The 14,323-nt window shown below is 35.8% G+C and overlaps 1 protein-coding gene across 4 annotated transcripts in view; it reads right to left on the bottom strand.

Moving 5' to 3' along the window:
* The window catches only part of LOC126973311 (protein hu-li tai shao), a 107,647-nt gene that overhangs the window by 21,840 nt on the left and 71,484 nt on the right, over positions 1-14,323 (bottom strand). For 2 of the 4 annotated variants that reach the window (XM_050820518.1, XM_050820516.1), the window contains exons 10-14: positions 10,724-10,818; positions 9,773-9,893; positions 3,965-3,988; positions 3,425-3,535; positions 920-1,051 (exon numbers count right to left, since the gene is read on the bottom strand). In XM_050820518.1, the coding sequence (XP_050676475.1) occupies positions 920-1,051; positions 3,425-3,535; positions 3,965-3,988; positions 9,773-9,893; positions 10,724-10,818 (483 nt within the window). The remainder of the gene's footprint in view (positions 1-919; positions 1,052-3,424; positions 3,536-3,964; positions 3,989-9,772; positions 9,894-10,723; positions 10,819-14,323) is intronic. The other 2 variants (XM_050820517.1, XM_050820519.1) reach the window with 1 other exon arrangement.

The raw sequence follows: 14,323 nt of genomic DNA, 5'->3' as shown, positions 1-14,323 counted from the left end.
GATGTAGATAAACATAAAAATACATTTGTAAGAACATCTTAAATCCACAATATAAATTTGAGAATTGAGAATAAATTACGTTTATATTGTAGCAACACCGCTTCTATGTTTTTTTTATGATAATAAGGGACGAGACGAACAGAACGTTCAGCTGATTCTGAGCGTCAATACAATTGCGCTCGTCACCTTGAGACATAAGATGTTAAGTCTCATTTGCCCAATAATATCACTAGCTACGGCACCCTTCAGACCGAAACACAGTTATGTTTACACATTACTGCTTCACTGCAGAAATAGGCGCCGTTGTAGTACTCATAATCTAGCCGGCATCCTGTGCAAAGGAGCCTCCCACTGGTAAAAAACATATCCAATAGTGTTCTTGAAATGACGCCGAGAATATTTAACAAACTACCCACCAATATCACAGAACTTAAGTTGTCGTGTTTTAAAAAGAAACTATTTAATCTCCTACTGACAAAATCGTACTATTCTATAAAAGACTTCATTTCTGATGCTACACTTAATTGACATTCTAAAATATCGTTTACCTAATTTAATTACTTACTAACTAATGTTTTAACCAATATCAATTATTTCGATATCAATTTACAGACAAAATTAATAATTTATTATTTGTACGCCGCAGCATGCAGGCAAGGAATGGAGAAGTTTTATTGTGATTTGGAACATGTATACCCATGACTACAAATAAATGATGAAATGGAATAAATAAACTTAAACTAAGCGCTTTTGGAAGACGCAGTGTAGGCCCCCCACAAGATGGGCCGACGTACTGGTTAAGATCGCCGAAATACGTTTGATGCAGCGGTCTTGGAGATCTTTTGGGGGAGGCCTTAGTCCAGCAGTGGACGTCTTCCTGATGATGATATTGTAAAGATGTTAGGTTACAATTACTTACAACATGGTCCCCGGTGTGAGTGTTAGCCGCGTCTTCTCCGACCAGCTTCGAGGCCTCGTCCCAAGTGACACCCTCCAGGATATGTGACTGAGGCCCGGCGCTGATCTTATCGGCGCGGCGATAGTCCTTAATCTGTGCGACATAACACCACGTAGGATCAACCAAGATAACGTACACTTAAATAATATATAAGTACGTCTAGATAGAGACAACTGATGAAAACAGGCCAGGTTTAATACTTTAATGTGCGTGACAAGCTACGTCTTACACTCGCGATTTGTACGACACTTTGTGTTAGTTTTGCGTGAATTGCTCAAAATAGAGGTTAACACTAACTCCATTTTTTTCGACATTTTCACAGCTGTCATAGTCTATCTAGATGTATTAAACACATACAAACTACATCAAAACTCTTGAAGTGATTAATTTGTCATAAACAGCAATTCAACTTATTAAGCCCTATCATAGAAACTTAAGATATTTGATTGAAAATAAGTAACAAAACTTTGGTGCAAAAATTAAAAACAAGCTCATAAAAATAAAGTTATATGTAAATTCAGTTAAATTGAAATTAAAATTCAATACGCAAATCACACCACAATCGAAGCTAAATCTTTTCACCGCTCACGTAATAACGTCATATAACGTCAAAATGTAAAACACAGTGAAATAATATATTTTTACTGCGCCCATGCTTTAAATCATCTATTAAAGATTCTAAAACAGTAAGCTTATTGCCAACAATAAAACATCCAATATCCTAAGAACCATTACATCATCGAAATGAGTGTTGTAATGAAACTCAGTACAACATTACAACACTCGTTTGGATGAGGTTACTACGACTGGCTTTTTTAATGTTAGCAGTAAGCTAACTATTTCAGAATCTTTCATTTCATATTCAATTGTTGATTTGTTAATTCATTTCAGATTCATATTCAACTGTTGATAATTAGGTATTAAAACACTCATGTGATACTATTATAGCGATTTTTATGAAATTTAATATGTATAGACGACAGCAATTGGCAATTCCAAATGTCACGAGGGGCTGCTGAAACCCAGGTTTGTGTTGGTGTCTTCTGCACTGACCAACAATGTACTGAGTCAGCATCTATTGGAAGGGAATCACGCGCAATACAGTTCTTTCAAATTGTATTATATTTTAATAATTTTTATAGCCATATTTAATTTAGTATTTTATGCTTTTATATTGTAAATTGAAGGTGTTGTGTTGCTTATAGTGTTTTCTATACTATTCTTTAAGTGGTAGGTCTGAAAACTGGTCGTTATCCATTTTGTATACCTCAAAAATTTATAATTGCACGTTTTTTAAATAATTTATATGGCAATACAAAGTTTGTCGGGTCAGCGAGTTTCTTAAAAAATTACAAAAAAGCATCATATTTAAATGCATATATTTTTGTTCTATATATAATTTTAAATAACTTATTTGAACGTTAAAAACTACCATCCATTGGAAAAAATATGTCCCAGACCTGAAAGGAACTGAGGCTCAGTCTGAAACTGATTTCGCGAACATGAGAAACCTGAAAACGAAGTAAGTAAGTAAGAAACGCTTACGCAAGTAAGCGAACCGGTATGTCGCGAGTAGGAGAGTGACGAACCGCATCCCAACGTTGCTTTGGTCTTGTGGTGTTGACTCACTAGTTGTATTTATAACAGACTAGCCGTTCCCGCCCGCTTCGCTGAGCAAATTTTAAAAGGAAATAAATTAATTAAGGAACGTTGGAATTCCAAAAATAAACCGTCTAGGATAAATTTCGCATCGAATGGTTGTAGTTTCATGTCGATATTATCAGTCCATCCGTTCACGTCCGCTTCGCTGGGCGAATTTTAAAAGGAAATAAATTAAATTTTATTCATCTTATTACAAAGACAATACAAAATAATAAGTACCTAGCCATAAAACATCTAGGATAAATTTCGCATCGAATGGTGTTTCATGTCGATACGATCAGTAGTTTAGGTTTGAAAGAGCCTTAAATAAAGACCATTTCCATTATATATAATATATAGAAGATATAGATATATGAAAAGGCCACTTTGATACTTAGGTTTTTTATAATTCAAATTTAAAATTTTAACAATAAAACTGTTGGGACTATTTAATAAATAGCATATTTTAGTTCCAAACACTTTATTTAAAAATTATATTACACACTTCCGGGATTATATAAATTATATTTGTAAACAAAATGTATGAACGATGCGGGACTCGAACCCGCATCAACCAAAATTTACGATCCACGCGTACTCGAACGGTTGGCTCAGTTGATAAGAGCGCTCGGACGGAACCCGAGCTGTTGCGGATTCGACTCCCGCATCTTTCATAAGTTTTGGTTACAAATTTAATTTGTTTTTTTACTGTGAATAAAATCTGAGCGTTAGCTACGCTTGCAGTGTGATTTACGCTTAATTTACCACTTACTATTCCTTAGTAAGACAATATATTTCAAAGAAAATATCAAAAATTGGACATACCTGCTGTTGCAACTTCTTAAACTCCTTCGGATTCGTGTTTTTGGGCACAAACTGTAGCGTATCGATCTTCACCGGAGTGCTAGAGTGAGAGGGAGAACCGTCCTGCACCCACTGTCGCCGCGGATACACGTGTAGGAAAGAGAAAGATATAAATTAGTTAAATGTTGCCAACAGCCTGGATTAGGTTAGGTAAGGTTAGGTTAGGTTAGTTAAGCGTGAATAACACCTGGTTTGTATCGAGCGTGTACAGTATAGTTTCTCATGCAGAAAGCACATTCACAGTTTAAATTTACTTATAAAACGGGAAAATGGGTGTTGGAGGAGGGTGGCAACACTTAAACCAATTTACACCTTAGACCTACACTGTACAAACTCGATTGTATCACAAACAAAAACCAGGGGAGATGATGAAATGCTTTTGAACGCTAATAAAATAAAAATGTCCCAAATTAGTGTTAAAATGATATGCACCCTAGTTAGAGTGACAAAGCTTTTGATTAAATAGAAGAGAGAAGTGTTGATAATATTCAAAATACAAACCTCTTCGTTGTTAGCGTCCACCCACTGCAAAACATTATTGAATTAGTCACACAAAAACTCACACAAATACGGCATTCAATAGCATTTCATTTTAGAGCGCACGGAAAGAATAGGCTATTATTTAAATTTATATTTATTAAAACTCTAGACGCACAACATGAGAAGCGATTAGACCGTGTGGCAATGCAAAAACTCTACTATGACGTCATCGCTAAGGTGACCAAGCTTTGGAATAACTTGAATTTATTTTTTATAAATATAAACCATTTAGAATAATTAATAAAAGCTAGACACAAAATTGAAAATAGTTAAGAATACAAACAGATTACTGTTTAAAACTACTTTGCACTGCAGAGTTAAGTTATAATCTTTAATATTTCTCTTTTACACACAATTCCGTAAAGTATAACATACTGCGGCCAGTATACTTTTTCAGTAAATAGTTCATTTGAAGACTGAATATGCGATGGTTTTATAAAATGTATGTTAGTTAGAGGTGTGTCATTGAAGGTTTTTAAATTAATTTAATTCAACTGTTTTTTGTCAATGGTCAACAGGTTGAAAAAACTGTTAAATCGTCAACGGGTCTTGAAAAATCGGTCAATGCATTTATTAATAATTTAGGTTTTTATTAGGTTCATATTATGCTTCATTTATTGCGAGTTACGGGTGAAGACGTTGATTGAATTTATTAGCTTATTATGTTCAACAGGTTTTTTCGTTGAAGAAAAACAGTTAATTCGTTAACCAATATAAAACTGTTAATAAAAACAAGTTTATTGATTTAACGACCACCTCTAATGTTAGTTACTATTGCACAAACACTCCGCAGATTGAAAAGTAGTATTAAACTATATTTATTACAGTTGATTCTTGCCCGACATAATAGAATATATGAAAATGATTTTGATTTTTCGTATAAGCGAGAAAATTCACAAACGCCTACAATTAAAACTACGCAATTAGACATTTTCAAATAAATGTAATGAAATCTCCATAAAAATTTAAACATAATCATTTTAGGGATTCTATTGAAGAATATTCGATAAATGAAATGTTTTGCTTGTTACATTTTGGAATGGACAGTTTCGATTTAAGAGAATATTTAAATTTTTATGAAGACAACAGCTTCTTAAAGTTTATAAGATATACGTTAGAAAGAGGAATGTAATCGTAAGCAATAGCGGCTCTTTAATTATCTTTGACAATTTTTTTAGACGCTTTTCTAGAATATAATAATATAGTAGGCCTTTAAGGAAAAGTTTAAATTTAAGATTTTTTTTTACGGATTTTACTATAACTCAAGGTAAAAGGAGAACAACAGGAGAAACAATGCTCGCAAATGATCTAGTTTTTTCCTAAAATTTAGGGATTTAAATACCAACACAGACCTTAAATTAACCGCTATTGCTTTTAAATAAATGTTACACCCACATTACATACATTAATACAATATAAATAATTATCTATAGGACTACATTGATTAATATAACATGAATAATATTCTCAAGGATACAACCGAGTTAACCTACTAATATATTCTTTGTTTTCTATTATTACATACAGTTACGATTAAAAAATATCCGGAAAAAATTACTGATTGATGGTGTCATTACTAAATTATACCGAGAATTACAAAATAGTGTGTACACGCTAGTAAGACGATGGAGGAAAAGGGTAACAACAAATTAATAGTGTTAACAATTAATAATGTTACGTATCTCTGAAGCTATTGTCAAACAGACAGCGAACGGAAAGCCTGGAGAAGCGTTTAAATTTTGTTATGTTAGTAAGTATCGTTTGAATCTAGTCACATAGAAAAGCGAAAACCAAATACGTGGCGAACCGCAAGGCGTGTCACGCCAGGACGAACCAAAGGCAAGCGCGGGAAGCGAGGCATGAGCGAGATAGTTGTGTTAGCTGGCTGTATTGTATGACCGACGTCAAACAGAGAAAACAGATATCGAACGCCAGACGCAAGACCGAAGCGCGGCGGTTGTGTTAAAACTGACACGAGTGGCGTTTCGCAACGCGTCGATTTCGGTTTGCTGCGCCTACTTTGTAGTTTGACGCCTCCGCTTCGGTTCGCATTCTCCATGCTTTCAGTTCGGTTCGGTTCGCATTTATGTTTGACAATACCTTTATTATGAGCTGTGTCAACCGAGAGCAAGTAATAGTCAAATAGCGCTCGATACTGGAGTTTTCGTGTATTTTGATGAAAATAATTTTAAATGAACGTTTAGGGAGTATGCTAGTACCTGTAATTTATTTAAGTATGATTGCAAGCAAGCAGCAAGAGGCTTAATATAGACGTACAAATTATTTAATATAAAAAACATGAGTTGAGTTCCCAGAATTTACTATGAAACAATATCTCAACCTGAACAGGGCATTTCAAACCAAAGAGAAATCAGCATAATTATTTCATCGGGAAGCATTGCAGTGTCAACGGAGAATCTGCGTCTAAGGCGCGAGTAGCACTCGGAATTGTCAAAGCATTGAGATTCAAATGACCAGAACTGGCAGTGTTAGCTGATCAAGAACAAAAGAAAATTTAAGACAGTGTAGAAGATGACAATATGGAACTAGATTTCGAAGGAATTGAAACTAAAAATTAGATTGACACTATGGCTGAATAAAATAAAGCAATGGGGGCGAATAAAAAACAGTGATGTGTCAAATTCGGCATCCGCGCTCATGACTACTCTGTATACTACAGTATTATCTTTTGAGTCACTCATGTAATACACACTATTTTACAATACCCGCCAGGCTAATTTTAGCTCTATGACTGTGATGCATTATTGATTACTGAAAAAAATTATATAAAAGCATAATGTAAAGTTGACACGATAATAGCCTGTGGAGTTTTTTGCTAGAACTATAGCATGACTATACCATAATTTGACTGGATTTTAAGGAGTACAATGGGTAAATGAGCATGATGGTGACGGAAAGAAGCCATCAAATTCTGAGATTAGCAACTGGACCTTATTTAGATTATGATCTGGAAACACCTACAGAGAACATATTCTATTATTCGCTTTTAAAAGGTCTTAGTGATCAAACCCGTGCAGATTCACTGAAGACCCCAAACACATCCTACTAGAATGAGAGGAAATTGCCAGAATCAGGTTAGGGTGTCTTAAAGTACCCTTACTTAAAGCAGAGGATGTGCCCTGCCTAAGCTCTCTGAGGGTATTACGCCTCTTAAAAGTAATAGGTCTTGAACATATAAGTTAAACTTCGGCACAGTAAGGGCACACATTCCCTAGCTAGCAGCCTCGATTCTCACATCTGATTTTTAGGCAAAGCGAGTTGAGGTCAGGCGCGCTAGCGTAAGCACGGAGTAATAGGTCCAAGGATTTAAGTGTATTTCAATCACCAAATCTTAATTTAAAAAATCCCCTTTTTAAAACCAGTAACTTCGTATATAAAATATTAATCATTAATTATAATATATTAATTAATTAATACTAGTAATTTAATTTATCAAAAATTTTGATTTTCCAGTTGTGACATAGATTTTAAGCTTAAATAAAATTTTAATTACATTGACCCACACACAACTAAACAATTACTTAGCCTTCAAATACTTTCCACTGAGCTAAATCCATGAAAACTTTGCACTACACGACGGCATTAGTAGAATAATAATATTAGTTGTCACTAATACAAAGAGAAATTTCGATAAAAGCGACACTTTCGTTATATAATTATAAGGCCACACAAACTAGGGTGACCATAACTTAAGCAAACTATGATAGAGCTAACAATATATTGGGAGGACAAAGAATTTCGACCAACGAACCTATGAATAGGTATATCAAGTAATTTTTGTTACCAAAAATTATGAACGATACGGGACTTAAACCAACGCGTTTACGAAGCAGCGATGCTAAACCCGAGAGGCCGCGAGTTCCGAGTCCCGCGTCGTTCATAAATTTTAGTTACAAATTTAAATTTGTATAATTATTGCCAGAAGTGACACATATCACTTTAAAAATATCAAATAGTCTGTGAATAGATAATATATAGGTATTTATTTGGTTATACCTTACGCTTCTGTGCAATTACCGGCGGGTGCCGCTGCAGGCAAGTAGTTCATTGACCGAAATTCTTAGTGCTTCGCGACCGTAGTGAGGAAATGCCATAATTTGATTTGGAGTAATTGATTCATATGAGTCCATGGGATTGTGCGTACTATATTTCTAAACGCAATAAAATTTAAATTCATAATTATATAATTACATGAAAAATTAGGGTCATAGCCAATGTGCTACATTAAAATTAATGGAATAATATGTGGAATAAATAGTTTCCAGTGATTTTCTTACATCTATATAAATTATATTATAATAAATGTAAAAATCCAAAAAATACTAATAAAGTATACAAAATAGCTAAAGAAATTATAAAAAAAACAACCAATGTAAATAAAAAGCGAGAAATAAAAATATTAAATACATCTTGATGGATTAATAAATGATAAAAAATTTACAACCTGTGTAGCGACACACATTTAAATAATGTAGTTATAAATAAACAGTAAATATTATAAATATGTATGTTAATATTATGAATCTTACGCCCCTCACCAACAATAGTAATAAAGGATTAGTAATGACATCCAAAAAGTCTAACTCAATAACTCCAACAAACAACCATATGCTCTATTAAAAACACAAAAAAACATGGGTTAAAAATGTTTTGGATAAGACATATACTTTCAGATTGCTGACCACTGTGACGTCACTACACAACACTCATTATTGTAAGAGCAGGGAATGACAATTATTATTGTAACTTCAATAATAATCGCTTTAATTTATTGAAACAAAAATTTATGTAAATCTAGTCTTTTAAACTGTACGCTCATAAAGTTGGCACTTATATCCTGAAAGAAAACTCTACGGGTAAATTACTTTCGAGCCATTTTTGGATTTGTGTGTGTGGACGGTCAGCACAAAAATAAATAAACCAATACATTTAGATTTTTTTATAATTATTATAGCCAGGTATGAATCATATGTGTTAACTGTAATTTGTTCTGATATTATATCTTCAATGTCAACCATGACTTGAAATTTCTAATAACTCTACAATAATAACATTGAACAATAAATATTACAGACAATAAGAAAAAACCACAGATAAAATCAATTCATTCATAACTAACTAAAACCAAATCGCCAGACCTCACAACATTTAGCAATGCATAAATATTATTATTATTTATTTGGAATTCACTATTGACTTTTGATTGTCAATATATTTTCTTCTTCAAAATCTAACGAACCCATTTTTCTAACTGAACAAGGAAATTTAAATTTCAAATTTAGAATTCCTGTAAATATACAAAAACGTCTCGAAAGTAACTTACCAGTACAACACATGTGTCTACTATAGATAATCAAATGTTAAATTTTTAAACTGTTACAAGTCTAAGGATTACATATGGAAGTAGTTCCTGAAATATGTTCCAAGCCACAAACATGACGTTTTAAGGAATCCGTGTTTAAATTTTTAATAAATATTAGTGTATTCCATACATGTGGGTTGGGCTACTAAGTCATGATGTCATGGGGCTGCCATTTTTGTCAGTCCGTTAATATTAATCATGTGACCAGTTTTGTGTTCTTTACTCAATTTCGACATGATTGTAGTTTGGAATGTTTTTCTGTAATCATGTCCATATGTCAATCAAATATGTCCGGTATCATTGAAGGTGAGCGAACCCTAAGAACATAATAAAGCAACCCGTGGCCTGTCCGCCATTCACTCGGCCTCAACACGCAGATATTCTACCTTGGTGATCTTCTTCGGGTCCGATGTGCCAGTCTCCAGTACCTCCACCTTCTGGTACACATTGGGAGAGTTCAACCACCGAGTACGTTCACCGGTCTTGCCTTGTCCTTTCTTCCACAGTCTGTAAAAGGTATTTATTATATTATTTTCTGCATGCTAAACATGCATCTAGACAGAATCTACTGAGAGGCTTCTGAACACTGGTGTGGGAGACCCCGTCAGGATTTTTTTTATCACGCCTTTCTAGTTCCAAAGTCCGAGGTTCGAGTCTCCTTAGGAGACGCTCGCGACTGTTGTTGCGTAGTCTTTGCGGCCTCCACGGCCCACGTCCTATGTCGCTGTAAAAGCCTTCAGGGCCAACAGCATAGAGGAGGTTTTTAGTCGGTATGGGGTGTCCGCTTGCGCGGACACTCGAGGTCGGCATATAAAGCCCCGCTCCGGGCGTAAATACGTAACTGTAGTTTTCTCCTCGAAAAAAAAAATTCTAGTTCAAAATGTAAGTTATAATATTATTGTTTATATTTAAGACTAGCTGACCCAGCAATCGCGTTGTATTGCCATATAAAGTAATAAGAAAAAAGTCAATAATTAAAATATTTGGGGTATAAAAATTAGATGACGACCGATTCTCAGACCTACCAAATATTATCAAAGCGCACATAAAATGTATCGTACTTCAATAATTATTTTATTCGATTGCCATCTTTCATATTATTCTGTTTCCTCCAACTATAGTTGGCTAAAAATAAAAATTAAGTATATGTTATAAAGCTATAGAAAAGTTTTCTTCCAGTTAACCCCTTCTTTATAGAACTTTGTTCCTATTATATCTAAACGAGCTTGTACTCTAAACAACAAAGATATATAAAGATCTCCTGTTCGTCTCCTTGGACTGTCCATTGTTGTAGCCTTGAGCCCCTCATTCAACATAAAACAGTTATTATGTCTCACCCTTGCTTGTACAGCTCCTCTTCTTCCAGCAGATAGCCCAGAGATGACACAGCCGGTGGCACCTCCACATCATTCTTGGGCTTTGGAACGTCATTCTGGAAAATATAAAAAAATATCACACTGCCATTAATAAACATCGACTTAGGCTGGCTTGCATCATAACTGTTATAGTTATAGCTTACTATAGAAATAACAAACACAGTATAGTACCAGTTAAGCAAAATGGGTTGCACCATTTGACAATATTTAGATAAAGTCATAACTATAACTGTAACCGTCCAATCGACCAGCGACCTGTCAAAATTTTCAAATAAATATTCGATATGGACTATATCACTTTTTAAATTTAACTATGCCAAGGAATTCGATGGTGCAACACATTCCGCTATGTTAAAGTCAGTGTTACTGTTAAGCTTTCTACAACTAATTTCATAATAAATGTATTGAGTGTTAAATATCAAAATTTTGGATTCTCGTTTGATTTTTAATACGTTATTGATGACATTTTACTAATTAATTAACGTACTTTCGATATCAGTTCAAAGATTTTTGGTATTTGGTACCTGTCAATAAGAAACAAAAATCGAAACTTGCATCTAATAATGAGTTTACCTATTGTAGTTCATCGGAAAACTTAATGTCTACTGGGAAAAGAACTGCAAAGAAACTAAAGTAATAATCTCCTGGTCACACTTAACGATTACAATCTGTATATAGATGATAAACAAAGAACCGAGATTGGACCGCGACCACAACCAAGCATTTTGCAAGAAATTTCTTGCCTCGCACAGCCACTTTGTGTTATCAATTAACGGCTGCTGTTTTCCCGAACCGGTATGACTCAGGGACCTTGAAGAGAAGAGCATACTCCCACCTTAATGGCCGGCAATACATCTATTAACACCTGGTATTGCTGATGTCTATTGGATGGTTGCCTCACCACTTTTAAAAGGCATAAAAGGCATTTATTTTCTCAAAATTGATTTCTTTAGAATTCTTTTTGATGTCATTTCTAATATACTAGATACTACTACCGCTTCAGAAACAAATGGCGCTCTGAGAGAGAAGAAGCGGCGCAAGAAACTCTCCCAACATTCTTTTTTGCGCTCTTTTCAATAAAAATATACAATATTGTACAGTCATTTCTATTGCTATAAAATAATCACAATCTAGTCCCAGGCTGTCCGATCATTTAGATATTCAGCAGTGGAGTAATAGGATTTACGACAGAGCCATTTTTTTATAAAACATTTTATATTATTTATAGATAATGTCTGAACAGTGGCTGGGACTTTATTATAGAAGTGTAAACATTTACCCTTAAAACTATTATGTATCTTATGAAGCCTACTAGAATTAGTTACAAGCTGTACGGTGGTTTGGTTCCGTACAGAGTAAAACACAAGTTAGGCTCAAATGGTATATTGAAACCTTAACTTATGCTATATGGTAAAATGGTAAAATGTTGGTATGGTGATGAGCACGCGAATCGATCGGCGGCTTGTCGCGAACTGGTTACAATATTACTTAGGAAATAACGCGAGGCGACGTAAACGCTGATACGCGAAACGTGATGTACAGTCGACATGCTGTTGACCGTACATGCTGCCACCGCGAGAGAAGAAAGAGTGGTGGTGAAGATGGTACAAAAAAGAAATGGTTATGGTTAGCGAGTGACGTGAGACAAGGTGATAAACAAATTTGCATTATCTAATGGTAACCTTAATGTCTCTAGCCACAGTAATCACTAAAATTATGCCTATGCACTACAGGAGAAGTGGATTGGTCTTTCACTTCATCACTACACTTATCACTATTTTTACTAGCACTAGATTGCCCGTGGTTAACTACACTTACACACTGGTCACTAACACTATACACAAACGCTGCGTTCGTCAGACCCCGCGGCTCAGGGCGCGGCGGGTGCGACGCGGCTGGCCCTGCGCCAGCGGCTGCCGGCGCGGGCGGCGCGCTGGAGTCCTGGCGTCGGCTGCGGCGCGGGCACCACCGCCGCACGGCGTACGCGGCGGCCCCGGCCACCAGCACACCCGCCACCACGTATATCGCGACGTAGTGGTGAACGTCGTGATAAGATATACCACCCTTTAGACCACTCTCTGAATTCATTTGTTTTATTTTTGCGCCTATATCATCTAGCTCCTGATCGATACGAGTCTAAAGCGTTGAGACGTTTTTCAATATAGGCGGGTGTCTTTCGTTCTGGCCCGTCCTTCTTGAAATTAACACACTGCGTGTTAATCGCGGACATAATCTGGTTTTGGGTGGTTAATAGAGCCTCCATGGTTACGGGTCAAAAGAGAGTGGTAAAGAGTGGTGAGTGATAAAAAGGAAAGATCTTACTTGAAGACTGGTACGTGGTGACCTGGTGTGTCCTCAGCAGTCTCCCCGTTGGTAGTCGCTGGTAGTATCGCCGATCTGGTGAACTGGTTACACTCCACACACAAGCACTTTGGTCAACACTAATTTGGTTCACTACACACGCGACGAATTTTGGTTAAAATGGTTAACTAATGGTACTGGTTAATAGAACGATGGATCACAATGTTTTTGTGTCCTCGAAATGACAATGTCCTTGGAATGGTTAAAAAAAAAAAAAAATTTGTCACTGGTTAACAAAAGGCCGAAGGACCACAATGTCCTTGGAATGGTTAAAAAAAAAAATTTGTCACTGGTTAACAAAAGGCCGAAGGACCACAATGTCCTTGGAATGGTTAAAAAAAAAAAATTTGTCACTGGTTAACAAAAGGCCGAAGGACCACAATGTCCTTGGAATGGTTAAAAAAAAAAAAATTTGTCACTGGTTAACAAAAGGCCGAAGGACCACAATGTCCTTGGAATGGTTAAAAAAAAAAATTTATCACTGGTTAACAAAAGGCCGAAGGACCACAATGTCCTTGGAATGGTTAAAAAAAAAAATTTGTCACTGGTTAACAAAAGGCCGAAGGACCACAATGTACGGTGGTTTGGTTCCGTACAGAGTAAAACACAAGTTAGGCTCAAATGGTATATTGAAACCTTAACTTATGCTATATGGTAAAATGGTAAAATGTTGGTATGGTAATGAGCACGCGAATCGATCGGCGGCTTGTCGCGAACTGGTTACAATATTACTTAGGAAATAACGCGAGGCGACGTAAACGCTGATACGCGAAACGTGATGTACAGTCGACATGCTGTTGACCGTACACAAGCAATCCCTTATTTCTAGTGTTATAATAATGAAAATCACTATTAAGAGCAAAAATTTTGAATCCCTTTTGCCCATTTGCCCCCTCTTATATAAACCACTAGTTTTTTATTATGCAAAAGGAGGACAAACGAGCCTATGGGTCACCTGGTGTTAAGTGATCACCGCCGCCCACATTCTCTTGCAACACCAGAGGAATCACAAGAGCGTTGCCGGCCTTTAAGAAAGGTCTATGCGCTTTTTTTTAAAGGTACCCATGTCGTATCGTCGCGGAAACACCGCACAAGGAAACTCATTCCACAGCTTTGTAGTACGTGGACGAAAGCTCCTTGAAAACCACACTCTGGAGGACCGCCACACATCCAGATGGTGGGGATGATATATATTTAGTT

Source organism: Leptidea sinapis, chromosome 29 (genome assembly GCF_905404315.1).
Source record: "Leptidea sinapis chromosome 29, ilLepSina1.1, whole genome shotgun sequence".
In the NCBI taxonomy this organism is placed as follows: Eukaryota; Metazoa; Arthropoda; class Insecta; order Lepidoptera; family Pieridae; genus Leptidea; species Leptidea sinapis.
Note: the sequence above shows the minus strand (reverse complement) of the source record. Positions and strands in the feature narration are given on the sequence as shown.